This window comes from Salvelinus namaycush, chromosome 30 (genome assembly GCF_016432855.1).
Source record: "Salvelinus namaycush isolate Seneca chromosome 30, SaNama_1.0, whole genome shotgun sequence".
NCBI lineage: Eukaryota > Metazoa > Chordata > Actinopteri > Salmoniformes > Salmonidae > Salvelinus > Salvelinus namaycush.
In genome coordinates, this window is record NC_052336.1 from 18068154 (window position 1) to 18083245 (window position 15092).

The 15092-nt window shown below is 44.2% G+C and overlaps 1 protein-coding gene across 1 annotated transcript; it reads left to right on the forward strand.

Moving 5' to 3' along the window:
* The first annotated feature begins 3806 nt into the window (after window positions 1-3806).
* Window positions 3807-13223, forward strand: LOC120025109 (semaphorin-7A-like). Its single transcript, XM_038969541.1, has 14 exons — window positions 3807-3929; window positions 6759-6901; window positions 7424-7471; window positions 7581-7682; window positions 7776-7869; window positions 7959-8069; window positions 8182-8324; window positions 8736-8914; window positions 9298-9406; window positions 9534-9705; window positions 10535-10650; window positions 11237-11382; window positions 12156-12232; window positions 12362-13223. Exons 1-14 carry the CDS (start codon window positions 3827-3829, stop codon window positions 12724-12726), a joined length of 1908 nt encoding a protein of 635 aa, XP_038825469.1. The 5' UTR covers window positions 3807-3826; the 3' UTR covers window positions 12727-13223.
* The last annotated feature ends 1869 nt before the right edge of the window (window positions 13224-15092 follow it).

The window sequence follows — 15092 nt, forward strand, 5'->3', positions numbered from 1 at the left end:
GCACTTCTCGGGGTGGAGCTTCAGACCTGCGGCAGCCACCCTCTCCAGCACACGCCGTAGCGCCCCCAGGGCTGACTGGAAGGAGCTGCCATGGGCCAGGATGTCATCGAGGTATACCAGACACTGCTGTCTGGGGATGCCATCCAGCACCCTGTCCATCAAACGCTCAAAAGTAGCTGGAGCGTTGCACAGGCCAAAGCACAGGACCTTGAACTGCCAGTGTCCTCTGTTAGTGGAGAATGCAGTTTTGGCTCTGGCCTCTGGGGAGAGGGGCACCTGCCAGTAGCCACTGCGGAGGTCTAGTGAGGAGAACCAGGAGGACCCCCTAACCAGGTCCAGCGACTCATCGATACGTGGTATGGGGTATGAGTCCTTCCTGGTTACCTCATTCAGCCGCCTGTAGTCCGCACAGAACCTCAGCTTGCCCCCCTTCTTCGGAACCATGACGACTGGCGCCGCCCAGGGGCTGTCTGAGGGCTCAATGAAGTCTGCCCGCTGCATCTCCAACACAGCCTTGTCTGCCGCCTCCTGGCGTGCCAGCGGGATACGGCGGGGACGCATCTTGATGGGTCGAGCATCACCTGTGTCGATCTCATGCTGCACCAGATGAGTCTGACCCACCTCTTCCTCACTCAGCGCAAAGCTGTCTCTGAATTCAAACAGCAACTGCCACAACCGTTCCTGCTGCTCGGGGTCAAGACCAACACAGTTCCTCCCCCATATCTCCCTCACTGCAGACAGTGTCCTCTCCTCTCCCATCTGGGGTAGCTGGGCTGGGGGGGCGCGGCCTGGGCTCACAGAGGGCTGTGTCATGGAGGTAGCTGGGGGAATGTAACACACCGCAGTAGGTGACAGGGGGGCTGGGGAAAAGTCACACACAGCTGTGGGGGAGGGGGGGCAGCCATGAGTCTCTGCTGCTTTAACTGTTGGAGTAAAGGGTTTGTTGGGTTGAGTGAATGTGACATTAGGGGGGGCCATGGTGACTTCCGGCCCTCCCTGGAAGCTCAGTGTGCCCCTATTTAGGTCTAACTGGCAGCCTGTGCTCCTAAGAAAGTCCAACCCCAGGATACAAGGGTCCTGCACAGCCGCCACCCACACAGGATGACGCACAGTCCTGCCCCCTACTGTCAGAGTCATTATTCCCTTCCCTTTCATGGGTGCCAGCTCACCTGTGACTGTGCGGAGCTGCACAGTTGTAGGCTCACACTGAGTCCAACCTGGCACAATATCTGGCCTCACCAGGGTTACTGTGGACCCAGTGTCCACCAGGGCGGAGCAGGGCACACCCTCCACAGTGACAGGGACATGACAAAAGTCCCCAACACAGGTCCGGCCCACCACAACAACAGGCTCCATTCGCTTGCTCTCGTCTGCTTCTGGGGGAAGTGGAGCCTTGCGTCCCCGTCTGTGCCGGTGGGCTCCTCCTGAAGATGATGGTGGTTGGGATAGAAAGCCAGGGGTCCGCACTACCCGGTCTATGCGGACCCCGAGCTGTTTCCCTGAGCTCTGGGGGACATGGGGCAATTTCGGCGCAGATGGCCTGGCTGGCCACAACCCCAGCAGACCCTGGGACCAGGGTGTGTGTTTTGTGCCGCCTGTAGCGACACAGCACGAATGAGTTCTGTCATTTCAGCCACCCATGCAGGCTTTTCCGGCTCCGGGCTGCTCTGCCCCCCAGCTCGCACAGAGGGTGTGTCTCCCTGCACCCCCACCAAAGCCCCAGCTGAAGTCCCAGCCCACACCAGCTCCCTCTCCAAGGCTATCTGCAATGACTCAGGATGAGCCAGCTGGGTCTGTATGCGCAGCTCCGTAGGAGAGAGCGCCTGTATGAACTGGTCCCGTGCTAGCTCGCTCTGCACGGAGGGGGGCATGTGAGCATATGCCCGCCGAGAGAGGCTCTCAATGTCATTAGCTAACACCCGTAGAGGCTCTCCAGGCTGCCTGCGTCTATTACTCAGTTCGGAGCGCAGTAGCCCGGGCTGTACACACTGTCCATAGCGCCTCCTCAGTGCTCCCACTAAAGCGCCATAATCATGTCTGTCCTCGGGGCTAATCAATATCAAACAGGCCAGAGCTTCATCCGTGAGGCATAAAGCCAACTGCAGTGCCCTTTCTTCATCCGACCACCCCCTAAAATGAGCTAACAGTTCAAACTGAGCATGAAAAGCTTCCCAATCCGCCTTACCGGAATACTTCGGGGTCTTAACAGATACGGACGCAGCCGGGAACTGGGCGCCGCCATGTTTGTTTACATCCTGAGCCCCAGATTCCTCGTCCCGCCGCGTCGACGTCACCACTTCGGCCCGCCCACCAGAATCCGCGCGAAACACAGTCGACGAGGCGCTCATGCCCGCTTCAGCCGCCATCACTCTAGCGTCCTCCCTCAAGCGGCCTCTGCGCTCCGACGCCCTGGCGATCTCCTCAGCCAGAACCTCCGACGTCCATTCACACGTATCTCCTTGGCCATAATCGTCCCCTACCTCCACCTTCACTTTCGGATTCCCTCGAAGCATTTTCAACCCCCGTTCTCACCTACGGTAGCTAGCCACAGAAGTCAGCTAGCTAGCTGGCAAACTTTTATCAACGTTTTTACTTCTGACACCAATGTAATGACCTGACTAGATCATAAAAGAACGACTGTCCAGACAGAGGATTGAGTTTACGAATGGACGGTTTATTAAACCAACTTTACACAGGCTACTGTTTGGCCGTAGCCCACGCCAAATAAATGAAAGATAACCCACAAGCCAATCGTGACCTTCTCTTGTGAAGCCCAGACGTAAGAGAGAGAACAAAGGCAAAACCTGGTCTTAACTTCCAATGCTCCATCCCCCTGCCCAACCCCCCTCCACGCCACTCCGCCAACCGCCAGGATGCCCGGCATCAGAACATTCCAGGCATTCCCGTGATTGGCAGATAGCAGGTTGACTGACATGTCGGACCCCGCGAACACAACCACCTACTAGCCTAACACATAACACACAGCTGTCTGTGCGGGTCGCTACAATACAATAATAATTGTTATTAACTGGAATACACTTGATTGAAGCAAGATGCTTTTTGAGGCAAACACTCACACAGTTCTGGGTTGTTAATTTTATTCCTGTTCAAAATAAAAACGATGTATTGTATTATAACAGCAACAGTTCCAACCTAGACTTTCTTTTAACAATCATTTCTACAGTAAGATGTACAGTAGGCCTGATCATTTTTCATCTGTACTGTTCCTTAGGGTTGCACTATCAAAAAGCCTGTGTGTGTTCTGGTACTCATCTGTGTGTTGTGATCAATCCGTTTATTCCAGTTCAGAATGAAAATGATTTATTGTATTTTAACAGCAACAGTTCCAACCTAGACAGATATGTAAGTGTTTTTAATGGGGGAAAATAAAAAATAATACATATTTAATTTCATTGTTATTTATTGTTGTCTATGTTGCATTTGTTTTAGACATAAGGGCAATGAAATGTAATGATATTTATGTATAGTTGCATATTTTCCTAAGTTTGGGTCCCAGGAAAACACAGAATTTCTTATTTGGGTCCCAGGCTGGAAAGGTTTAAGAACCCCTGGTCTAGACTAGTCTAGCCTTCTCAGAAAATAGGCTAATATGCGTAGTCTATCAAAAATATTACCCGAGTGGAGACTGTTTCCCAACAGAACAATTAAGCTACTTTGAGGCTACTGTACTTGATTGAAAATTGAAGACAAGACTAGACGGAAGATCAGACTGTATCTATACAGACCCCACCCCTGTGTTGTATGCTAAATCAACGTGCCTACAGTTTCAAGTAATTCATTGCGGAGAGCCTAGACTCAGAAAAGTATGTGTCCGCTCGCGCTCTTTGCCGTCTTTTTAGGACACATGTTATTTTCGTTGAAAGCTTCGACCCTTACCCACAAACCGAGAGTGACATTGACAGACAAAGGTAAAGTAAGCTTTTTCTTTTAAATCAATAGTACAAGTATTGAATGACGACAGCAGGGTTGAATGGTTAGGCCTATTAGGAGTCGATTTATATTCAATAGCTACTAAAACTGTATTGAGTCCACAATAGCCAAAGGGGTTGATTTATATTTAATACTAAACCATTTGGAGGAAAAGTCCACAATAGCCAAAAGGACTCTACTCTCATTGAGTTATCTTTCTCTCTCTTGATTTGGAACTGTGCTATCAAAGACAAGGCTGTTCTCATAGACTAGACGTAACATAGTAAAAGCAAATCCGGGACACTCAAATTAGTACATTATATATGTTATGTTTGGTATGATTACACAAGACCAATGGCGATTTTTGCAGTGATGTAAAAAATACTTTAAAGTACTACTAGTACTTTTGGGTATCTGTACTTTACTTTACTATTTATATTTTTGACAAATTTAACTTCACTACATTCATAAAGAAAAGTATGTACTTTTTATTCCATATATTTTCCCTGACACCCAAAAGCACTCGTTACATTTTGAATGCTTTGCAGGACAGACAATAGTCAAATTCACACACTTATCAAGAGAACATCCCTGGTCATCCCTACTGCCTCTGATCTGGCGGACTCACTAAACACAAATGCTTTGTTTGTAAATTATGTCTAAGTGTTGGAGTGTGACCCTGGCTATCCATAAATAAAAATAAATGTAAAAATTGTGCCGCCAGGTTTGATTAATATAAGGAATTTTGTATTATTCATACTTTTCCCTTTCCTTTTGATAGTTAAGTATATTTTAGCAACTACATTTACTTTTGATACTTAAGTACAGTACCAGTTAAGAGTTTGGATACACCTACTCATTCCAGGGTTTTTCTTTATTTTTACTATTTTCTATATTGTAGAATAATAGTGAAGACATCAAAACTATGAAATAACACATATGGAATCATGTAGTAACCAAAAAAGTGTTAAACAAATCAAAATATATTTTATATTTGAGATTCTTCCAAGTAGCCACCCTTTGCCTTGATGACAGCTTTGCACACTCTTGACATTCTCTCAACCAGCTTCATGAGGAATGCTTTTCCAATAGTCTTGAAGGAGCTCCCACATATGCTGAGCACTTGTTGGCTGCTTTTAAAGTTATCACAAACGGCCTTGTTTGGGAGTCCCATAGGGCTGCGCACTATTGGCCCAGTGTCGTCCGTAGGCATATTTGTAAATAAGAGTGTGTTCTTAACTGGCTTGCCTAGTTAAATAAAGGTTACATTTGGGGAAAAAAAGTACAAAACTTAGTCCACTCTGTTCATAACATATTGTAGTTTTGGGAACAGGAAATTGTATTGAGATCAAATGTTTCATCGATGAGAAAATTAACAGAATGTATGGCAAAATCTATCTCGTTCCATCTTCTCACACTGCAGGCAACTGGGCTTCGGTAGTGAGTTGAAACGCCAAGCGGAAGCTTCACATTTATACATCCAGTGAAATATCTGTCTCATTGTTCTATCTCTAATAGTACTGTCTGAAGATAGACAGGAACTGCTTCTCCAATAGAAATCCCAGATCACACTTGTAGGCGATGTCATGGGGACGTTGGCTAGCTAAGCTCATGCAGGCCATCAAATCAAAGGCACTCCTTCGATATAAAGTTGTTTTTGACTGAAATTAAAACGTGTTATTTTGTCACTTTCACATGGTTGGAATAATAACATATTCAAATACTTAAAGCCATTTCACTTCTCTCATTGACTTCTCAAACCCCGGCCTGGTCTGCTCAGTCTGTTTCGCAAACGTTCCCGGAAATCTAGCAATGTTGGGTCTCTGGGTTTAGAAACGCTGTGGTGCTATGCCGGAATGTGAAAACATACCTCAATCCAGGGATGGAATATGTCGTTGTACTCATAATCATCCCGAATCGAGAAGATTTAAATACTGCTTGTTTTTAATTAAACTGACGTTTTCACCAGCATGCTAGGCTAGCTAATGCAATAGCAGCCCATTGAAAGTGCAACGCCTAGAGTTGGGGTGAGTACCTACCTTGAAGTGTTGTTGAATCCAATGGGTTGCTTTAGCATTAGCTTGCCTAGCTTGCTGACGAAAATGACAGTTTAATAAAAAATGAACAGTATTTCAATCTTCTCGATTCACCTTTCATCATTTCATGATGATTAGAAGTACAACGATATATTCCATCCCTGGATTGAGGTATACTGTGACGGGCTCTGGCTGTCCACATTCTGACATAGTACCGTTCCGACTCAAGGGAGAGAAATGAAAGAGAGTAGGATCCTTTTTGCGCTTCTCCAAAAGTACAAGAACATGAACCATATTTCATACCTTTGTCATTAGCCAACTCTGGTAAGGAACACAAACTATTCATACTCATACAAGCCTACATTAATACTGAGCTTGAACATATTTAATGAGGAATGTCCATGAGATATCATACAGCCCTTCACAGTGGTGAGATAAAAGGACAGTAGGCCTATCCTTAATATAATATGGAAATATGCTATGCTACGGTAAAGTTAGAATGATAAACTCATCTCGCACAACGTGAATCATTAACCCTATTCAAATTTGGTCACTGGGTACCTTCTTTTATTTAACTCTGGCAATGTCAGTATACACTGTGTGTACAAAACATTAGGAACACCTGCTCTTTCCATGACATAGCTTTCACCTGGTCCGTCATAAGGATCAATCATGGTTTCCAAGAAGTTATCCTAGTTCCAGAGTGTAATCTCAATGAGCACAGTTGTTGCATGAACACATATCCAGTCCAGTCATATGTTTGCTTAATGATTTATATCTCTGTGTTCTCAGATGTGAGCTTCCTAAGAATCCAACTGTCTGGGAATAACAGCCACATAGAGCTCCTACAGGGCCCTCAGGACAACATAGTATATGCTACAGGCCACAAAAACCTGTTCCGGACAAACTTCCACAGTTCTAATACCTCTAGAATGGTAGTATGACTGAGTTACATACCCTTACTGCAAACCTTACTTGTGTATTGTGTTGCTTTATATTGATTTAGCTCTATTCAGGTTGTGCTCTAAGTAGGATTGTCCAATACAGTTGCTGTAATGTAAATGATGGTAATAACAGAGGGAGGGATATTGATATTTTTACATTCAATATTTAGCTAAACAGTCCTTCCCCTCTTACATGCTGTGGACTAAATTATGTTGAGATGGATGTATTGAACATTGTACTCTACATGTACAGATGTAGGATCTTACTTTGATCACTATTTTGTTGCTGCACAGCAAGAAATGCAAACTTGTAGTTTATTCAATGTTTAAGAAGGCTTTTAAAGTTTGTAATATCCACTTTAAAATGTCACTTGATTTACCCTAACGAAAATGTATCAATGCCTACAAAAAATGTCCATTAATTATAATCCACATGTTCTGTTGTATTAAACTCGCTCAAATGAAGATCCTACATCTGTACCTGTACAATCTTTTTAATGATTGCCTTTGCAGAGTCCTGTGTTTCGAGAGGGATGTAGAAGTAATGATTCCACATCACCAGTGAGTATCTGAAAAGATGAGAGGATGTTGGTTTTATAGCATAGTTCATTACTAAAGTTGCACATATTGAGTTTACAACCATGTAACACGGTTCTGTTTTGGCCTTCAGGACTGTCACTATAACATCACTGTTTTACACATGACTAAAGATCCAAACCAACTGTTCCTGTGTGGAACCAATGGACAACAACACACATTGTGCTGTTACATGGTATGGGAAATACTTTTCATTATATAAGTATACATGACTTTTCATGATACCATTTTGCCATTGGCGTGTTAACACAAAACGATTCCACTGTAGAACCCATCAGACGACCCGTTTAACTGCACTCCATCCAAGGGCATCCAATACATTGGTCAACACATAAATGAAAGAGAGCCGTCGCTCCTCATTGGTGAGGAAAATGTCTAATTGGAAAACATTACTCTATAATAAGACCTAATGTTCATGAGTGGTTATTGAGCTAATGTGTTGTGTCTCCAGGTTCTTCTGGGGTAGAGGAGTTCTACACCACTCACTCAGGTACAGAGGGTTCCGTGGGGATCAACAAGTTTGGGAAGAACAGGATATGGACAGAAATGGACAGTGGAACAGGTATGGAACAGGGCGAGAGAACAAGACATGGCCTGACATTGTTTTGCGTAGTACTGTATATCTGATCAGACTGTTCATGGACTGTCATTATTCCTCCTGTTCTTTTCCTTAGAACAGAGATATGTGAGTTTGGTGGCTAGCGAGCAGAGAGAGGATCGTCTGCAGGACAGACTATATGCTTTCTACATAGAGAAGAACCGAGACCCGCGTTTGGACTCTGATCTCTGGGTTCCTCGGGTTGCTCAAGTCTGCATGGTAAGCACCACAGGAGGTTGGTGGCACCTTAATTGAGGAGGACAGGCTCGTGGTAATGACTGGGAGGAATCAGTGGAATGTTATTAAATACATCAAACACATGGTTTCCAGGTGTTTTAATGCCATTCCATTTGCTTCGTTCCGGCCATTATTATGAGCCGTTCTCCCCAGCAGCCTCCACTGGTAAGCACTACATACTGTAGAACATGAATCATGCCTGCACTGTATGTAATCACCAGTGTTGCAGTTTAGTTCAGAACATTTTTGTAGCTCTTTCATATGCGGTACCACTCCATTACTGCCCATTTAAGCCCTTAATTAAGACTAATTCCATTGGGGGGCTCCTTGAGTGGTGTGTGCACTACCCACTGTGATTATCTTAGCATGTCTGTGGTTGCATGTGTGTTCCAGGCCGATCGTGGAGGACCTAAGGGCTATCTGCAGTTCAGGTGGACCTCCAAGCTGAGTGCCAGGCTCTTCTGTGGAGACCATGACAGCAGGCTGTCCTTCACCCAGCTAGTGGACGTGAACAGTGTTCTGGCAGAGAGGTGGCAGGATACCAGGGTCTATGCACTCTTCAGGAATGGCTGGTAGGACGCCATACTGTAGATAGATCAGAATGGACCTTAGTAACATACACAAATCAGCAATAACAACACAACGGGAGCTGGTAGCAGGGACTCATAGTACAGTTTATGACATGAAGTTGCAGTGCCGTTAAGAAAATAAATCAAATTTGAAAGAGAAAAAACATAAAACTGAATGTGACACAACGATTAAGAAAACCAAAATGTCGTAGTCTTTGTTTTGTTCTTATCACCATGGAAGTTTGGGTTGTGCTTCCCCTCTCCCCTTTTCTGATCTTGAGAGTCAGCTGTTTCTCTGAACTGAAAACGGATGTTGTGAAACATTGTGAAAGAGATCTTTAGTAAGGGGGTAGTTGAAACTTGCTAAGCTCTGTGTCTGCCCCTAGGGGTATGAGTGCTGTATGTGTCTACACCGTAGAAGATATTGACCGCATCTTTAATACCTCCAACTTCAAGGGACACACGGGGTCCGTTCCAAGCCCACGACCTGGGGAGGTATGCTCAACAATATGACTTTCTGGTCAGCTCTACTCCTTTACTCTGTATGTCTACTATATTGGACTGTATTCTGTGTATGTCTTCGTATGTTGAAGTATACATAAAAGTGTCCATCCTCTTGTAGTGTGTTAAAGACAGTACTAAACTCCCCATGGAAGTCCTGAAGATGGTGGACAAGGTTTCAGAGATGGAGGAGTGGGTCACCAGTAGGCCTCTCCTGGTCACTCACCACTATTATCACCACATCTGCGTGGACAGAGTCCAAGGAAAGGGGAATGTACTGTTTCTGTCTCTAGGTGAGAAGTTTTGATCTCTAGACGATGAATCAGATATGATCAGTCTGAAAGGAATGACGGGAAACCTTCTGTTTGGAGACCTTTAACATAGACCTTTTATGACCCAGCAGCAAGTGATGATAGGGAGCCGTATTGTGTATACGTACAGCATATTTATAGGAATGTAGATGAGATGAGAACGTTTCCATCTTATACTCACACCAGTTTTAAGAGACAGAGGCTTTCAGGAGGTTGAAATACTATTGACCGTACATGGGTATAAAGTGATCTTTTGTAAGGTGTAAAAAAGGCCTGTCTGAGCAGTTTATTTTTAAGTTTAAAAAGAGAACTAAGCGGAAGTATACTCTTATCACACTGTGCTGGGAAACCAGAGATGCAGTTCATTTCCCATCATTGGCACACACAGACTTATTCAAACAACCCTAACTTGAGATTCACGCTTGCACAACAGTTTGTAGGTTGTGGTTAGTGTCAGAGAAGTACAATCCAAACATGAGACTGATGAATGTAATTGACGTACAGTATCAGAAGCATTACTGTAGCAATAGTCATAGATACTCATAGATATGTGTCCTTAGGGTGAGTCTATGCCTCACCATGCATCTGTACTGTGGGTGGTGTAATATGACTGGAGGATGTCTCAACATTATGATGAAACATGAACTACTGTGTGTTATGCTTAAATGACTGTGTTGACATTTCTTACACACACCTTTTTTTTGTAATGTTTGACTCTCACTCATATCCTCAATGATCGATAACTGCTGTTTGACACTGTGTGTGTGTGTGTGTGTGTGCGTGTGCGTGTGCGTGCGTGTGTCTACACTAGGGAATGGAGGGATTCATAAGGTTCTGGAGAGGGATGGTCATGCCTTCATCATCGCTGAGTTACAACCTTTTAACTACAGAGCACACATCCTCAGTATGATGTTGCACTCCTCCACGGTGAGTCAAGGAACACAGCCCACACGGAAATCTCCCCACAGATCCAACAGTGGTAGTAATGAAACATGGAGTGGAATAGACAATAGTCAAAGAGATCCCTTTCAAACCATGTTTTAACACGTTGATCAGTTATTTGATCATGGCTGAACGTTTGATGATTCAACCACAGATGTTCTTGTCCTTAAAAGGCATTCCATATGCATATCATTTGACGGCATTGTGGATTTAGTTTTATGATAAGTATTGGCCACAGGTTTGAAATCGCATGCCTTATTCAAATACACAGAATGTTGTAGGCTGTTGCTAACGTTAGATCCATCTCCAATGCGTCCACATCGGAAGGTGGATTCCAAAATCCGACGACAATACGCCCCAGAGGTCTGAACGGGATGAGAGGGACAATAGACAGGAACAAATTCAACCATAACAACTATATTTATATCTCTATAATAATATTGTGAAAGAAGTGGTGTTCTTATTGTAAATCAGTAACTTTCTTCTGCAGTCAACAGTCATTGTTTGAGTACTTCCTACAGTACTCTTTTGACAAAGAGTGTACTACTGTTCTTGTGGTGTTGTGTTCCAGGGGAAGCTGTATGTGGGCTCCAGCAGAGAGCTGGTTCAGATTGACCTGGGCAGCTGTGAGCAGTATGGAGCCCAGTGTGAAGACTGTGTCCTGGCCAGAGACCCTTACTGTGGCTGGGACGGCCATCACTGCACCACAGCTACAAAGTAAGACCAAACACAACCTGGTTTCATCTTATAGCATCTGCTGTATAGATATTTAATGGTAGTGATTAAAAAAATGATTTTTCATTAATGGTTTCCTCTCTGCGGTTTCCTGTCAGCCTTATACAGTTTATTTGGAACACTTCATAGTGTTTGTCAAAAATGCTAATATAGAGTGGTGCATTATTTTGGCCATTATGCTAGACCTTATTTTCCATCAGTTCAGCTCAACATGGCCAGAGCCAGTTTTTCCAGAATTATGTAAACACACATGGCCCTTTTCAAACAAATGTGGTGTCAGATGAGGGCATGAAAACAAACAAAATATACTTAAAACAAATATGGTGTCAGATAGAGGCCATAAAAGCAAACAAAATATACTTCATTTGATTAAACGTAACATACTGCAGTGTGTGTCTGCAGTGTGTGTCAGTGGAAAAAGTTCTCACTTCCTCACTCTGATCCCCACCTGCTGTTAAAAGTATACTACACTTCTTCTTCTACACTTCCCCAACACATGCACACATGCTACACACAGACGATACTACACACTACCTGTTGTGTAGACAAATGCTCTATGCTCTGTTGGTGTGATACCATGTGTTTTCAGTTCATCTTTGCAGTTTCAAATAACTATCTCTGCCAACCACAAGGTAGACACTCTACTGTCCCATAGACAGGAATGAGCAACCTCTGAGAGAAAAGAGACATTCACTATTTGCTGTTTGAGTTTCTGGTTGAGACTCCTTAACTCGTATGTGCTTGTCTTTATACAGTAATACAATTCAGGATGTGGAGAACGGGAACCATCAGGTATGCAGCAACATATCCAGAGGAGTTACTGCAAGTAAAGGTGTGTAGTGTTACAGCCATCCTTGTATAAATACAAAACCATTTATTATGACCATCTACTATAGTAAAGGATGGAAACCATCCACAATAGTTAGCTATGGAAGTCTAAAAAGCTATGTTTTGCTCTTAGTTTACTTTCTAAGGTCATCAGTTGGCGCTGCAGATGGAATCAGAGTTTCTCAATCTTCAAAGTACTTCCTCCATTGCCCAACCTTGTCCAGCCACGCTGAGTACAGCTGGAGGCACCATGGCAACACCACAGCAAGACCGTGCATCTCCACAGGGTCAGAGCACCAGTGTCTCCTGCTAATAGAGAGCATGGGCCCTGAGCAGCAGGGAACATACAGCTGTGTGTCTGAGGAGAGGGGCTACCACCGGACTCTGGTGCAGTACCAGTTACAGCTGGACAGTGGGGCCACAGGCCTGGCCTCTCACCACCTGCCCTGTCCTGGTCTGGGTCTGGTACTAACACTGGTCCTGACTTTGCTCTGTTAGCATCGGCTCTATGGACTCTCACCCCAGCCCTATAACCAAGCTGACTTGACTTGGACATCCCTGCACTTGTACTTTGGTCTTCCTTACACCCACGCTACCTCAAGAATAGTTAATGACAGTCAAGTGACCGAGCCATTTCGCTGAGCCGTTTCCTTTGTTACTTTCACAATCAATTGGTAAAAAACATAGCGCTGTAGAAGTTAAAGCTACTGCACTGGTGCAGTTAAGGATTTATTGGCTTTATATGTTTTATAATCATGCTACGTTATCCAATATGGAACTTTTCAGGGGTTTAAAATATTTTATGTGAAAATCTGAATATACAGTATATATAGCAAAAACAGACTAAGTTTGTTACATTTTAGAAATCTATTTTTTACTTAACTCCTAACTTTCTTGCTAACAGCATGATGGTTGTAAATATATATAGTACCAGTCAAAAGTTAGGACACACCTACTCATTCAAGGGTTTTTCTTTATTTTTACTATTTTCTACATTGTACAATAATAGTGAAGACATCAAAACTATGAAATGACACATATGGAATCATGTAGTAACCAAAAAGTGTTCAACAAATAAACTCAGCAAAAAAAGAAACGTCCTCTCACTGTCAACTGCATTTATTTTCAGCAAACTTAACATGTGTAAATATTTGTATGAACATAACAACATTCAACAAGAAGACATAAACTGAACAAGTTCCACAGACATGTGACTAACAGAATGGAATAATGTGTCCCTGAACAAAGGGGGGGTTAAAATCAAAAGTAACAGTCAGTATCTGGTGTGGCCACCAGCTGCATTAAGTACTGCAGTGCATCTCCTCCTCATGGACAGCACCAGATTTGCCAGTTCTTGCTGTGAGATGTTACCCCACTCTTCCACCAAGGCACCTGCAAGTTCCCGGACATTTCTGGAGGGAATGGCCCTAGCCCTCACCCTCCGATCCAACAGGTCTCAGACGTGCTCAATGGGATTGAGATCCGGGCTCTTCGCTGGCCATGGCAGAACACTGACATTCCTGTCTTGCAGGAAATCACGCACAGAACGAGCAGTATGGCTGGTGGCATTGTCATGCTGGAGGGTCATGTCAGGAGGAGCCTGCAGGAAGGGTACCACATGAGGGAGGAGGATGTCTTCCCTGTAACACACAGCCTTGAGATTGCCTGCAATGACAACAAGCTCAGTCCGATGATGCTGTGACATACCGCCCCAGACCATGATGGACCCTCCACCTTCAAATCGATCCCGTTCCAGAGTACAGGCCTCAGTGTAACGCTCATTCCTTCGACAATAAACGCGAATCCGACCATCACCCCTGGTGAGACAAAACCGCGACTCGTCAGTGAAGAGCACTTTTTGCCAGTCTTGTCTTTTCCAGCGACGGTGGGTTTGATCCCATAGGCGACGTTGTTGCCGGTGATGTCTGGTGAGGATATGCCTTACAACACGCCTACAAGCCCTCAGTCCAGCCTCTCTCAGCCTATTGTGGACAGTCTGAGCACTGGTGGAGGGATTGTGCATTCCTGGTGTAACTCGGGCAGTTGTTGTTGCCATCCTGTACCTGTCCCGCAGGTGTGATGTTCAGATGTACCGATCCTGTGCAGTTGTTGTTACACGTGGTCTGCCACTGCGAGGACGATCAGCTGTCCGTCCTGTCTCCCTGTAGCGCTGTTTTAGGCGTCTCACAGTACGGACATTGCAATTTATTGCCCTGGCCACTTGCAGCATGCCTAAGGCAAGTTCACACACATGAGCAGGGACCCTGGGCATCTTTCTTTTGGTTTTTTTCAGTAGTCAGTAGAAAGGCCTCTTTAGTGTCCTAAGTTTTCATAACTGTGACCTTAATTTCCTACCGTCTGTAAGCTGTTAGTGTCTTAACGACCGTTCCACAGGTGCATGTTCATTAATTGTTTATTGTTCATTGAACAAGCATGGGAAACAGTGTTTAAACCCTTTACAATGAAGATCTGTGAAGTTATTTGGATCCTGAAAAAGGTACATTTATTTTTTTGCTGAGTTTATATTTTATATTTGAGATTCTTCAAATAGCCACCTTTTGCCTTGATGACAGCTTTGCAAACTCTTGGCATTCTCTCAACCAGTTTCATGAGGTAGTCACCTGGAATGCATTTCAATTAACAGGTGTGCCTTGTTAAAAGTTCATTTGTGGAATTTCTTTCCTTCTTAATGTGTTTGAGCCAATCAGTTGTGTTGTGACAAGGTAGGGCTGGTATACAGAAGATAGCCCTATTTGGTAAAATACCAAATTCATACTATGGCAAGAACAGCTCAAATAAGCAAAGAGAAACGACATTCCATCATTACTTTAAGACATGAAGGTCAGTCAATCTGGAAAATTTCA

Bases quoted from the DNA above. Each gene is read 5' to 3' on its own strand.
- LOC120025109 (XM_038969541.1), top strand. From the start codon at position 3,827: ATGTGTCCGCTCGCGCTCTTTGCCGTCTTTTTAGGACACATGTTATTT. The intron at 7,683-7,775 runs GTATGGGAAATA...ATTCCACTGTAG, and splicing joins ACACATTGTGCTGTTACATG to AACCCATCAGACGACCCGTT. The intron at 11,383-12,155 runs GTAAGACCAAAC...GTCTTTATACAG, and splicing joins CACTGCACCACAGCTACAAA to TAATACAATTCAGGATGTGG.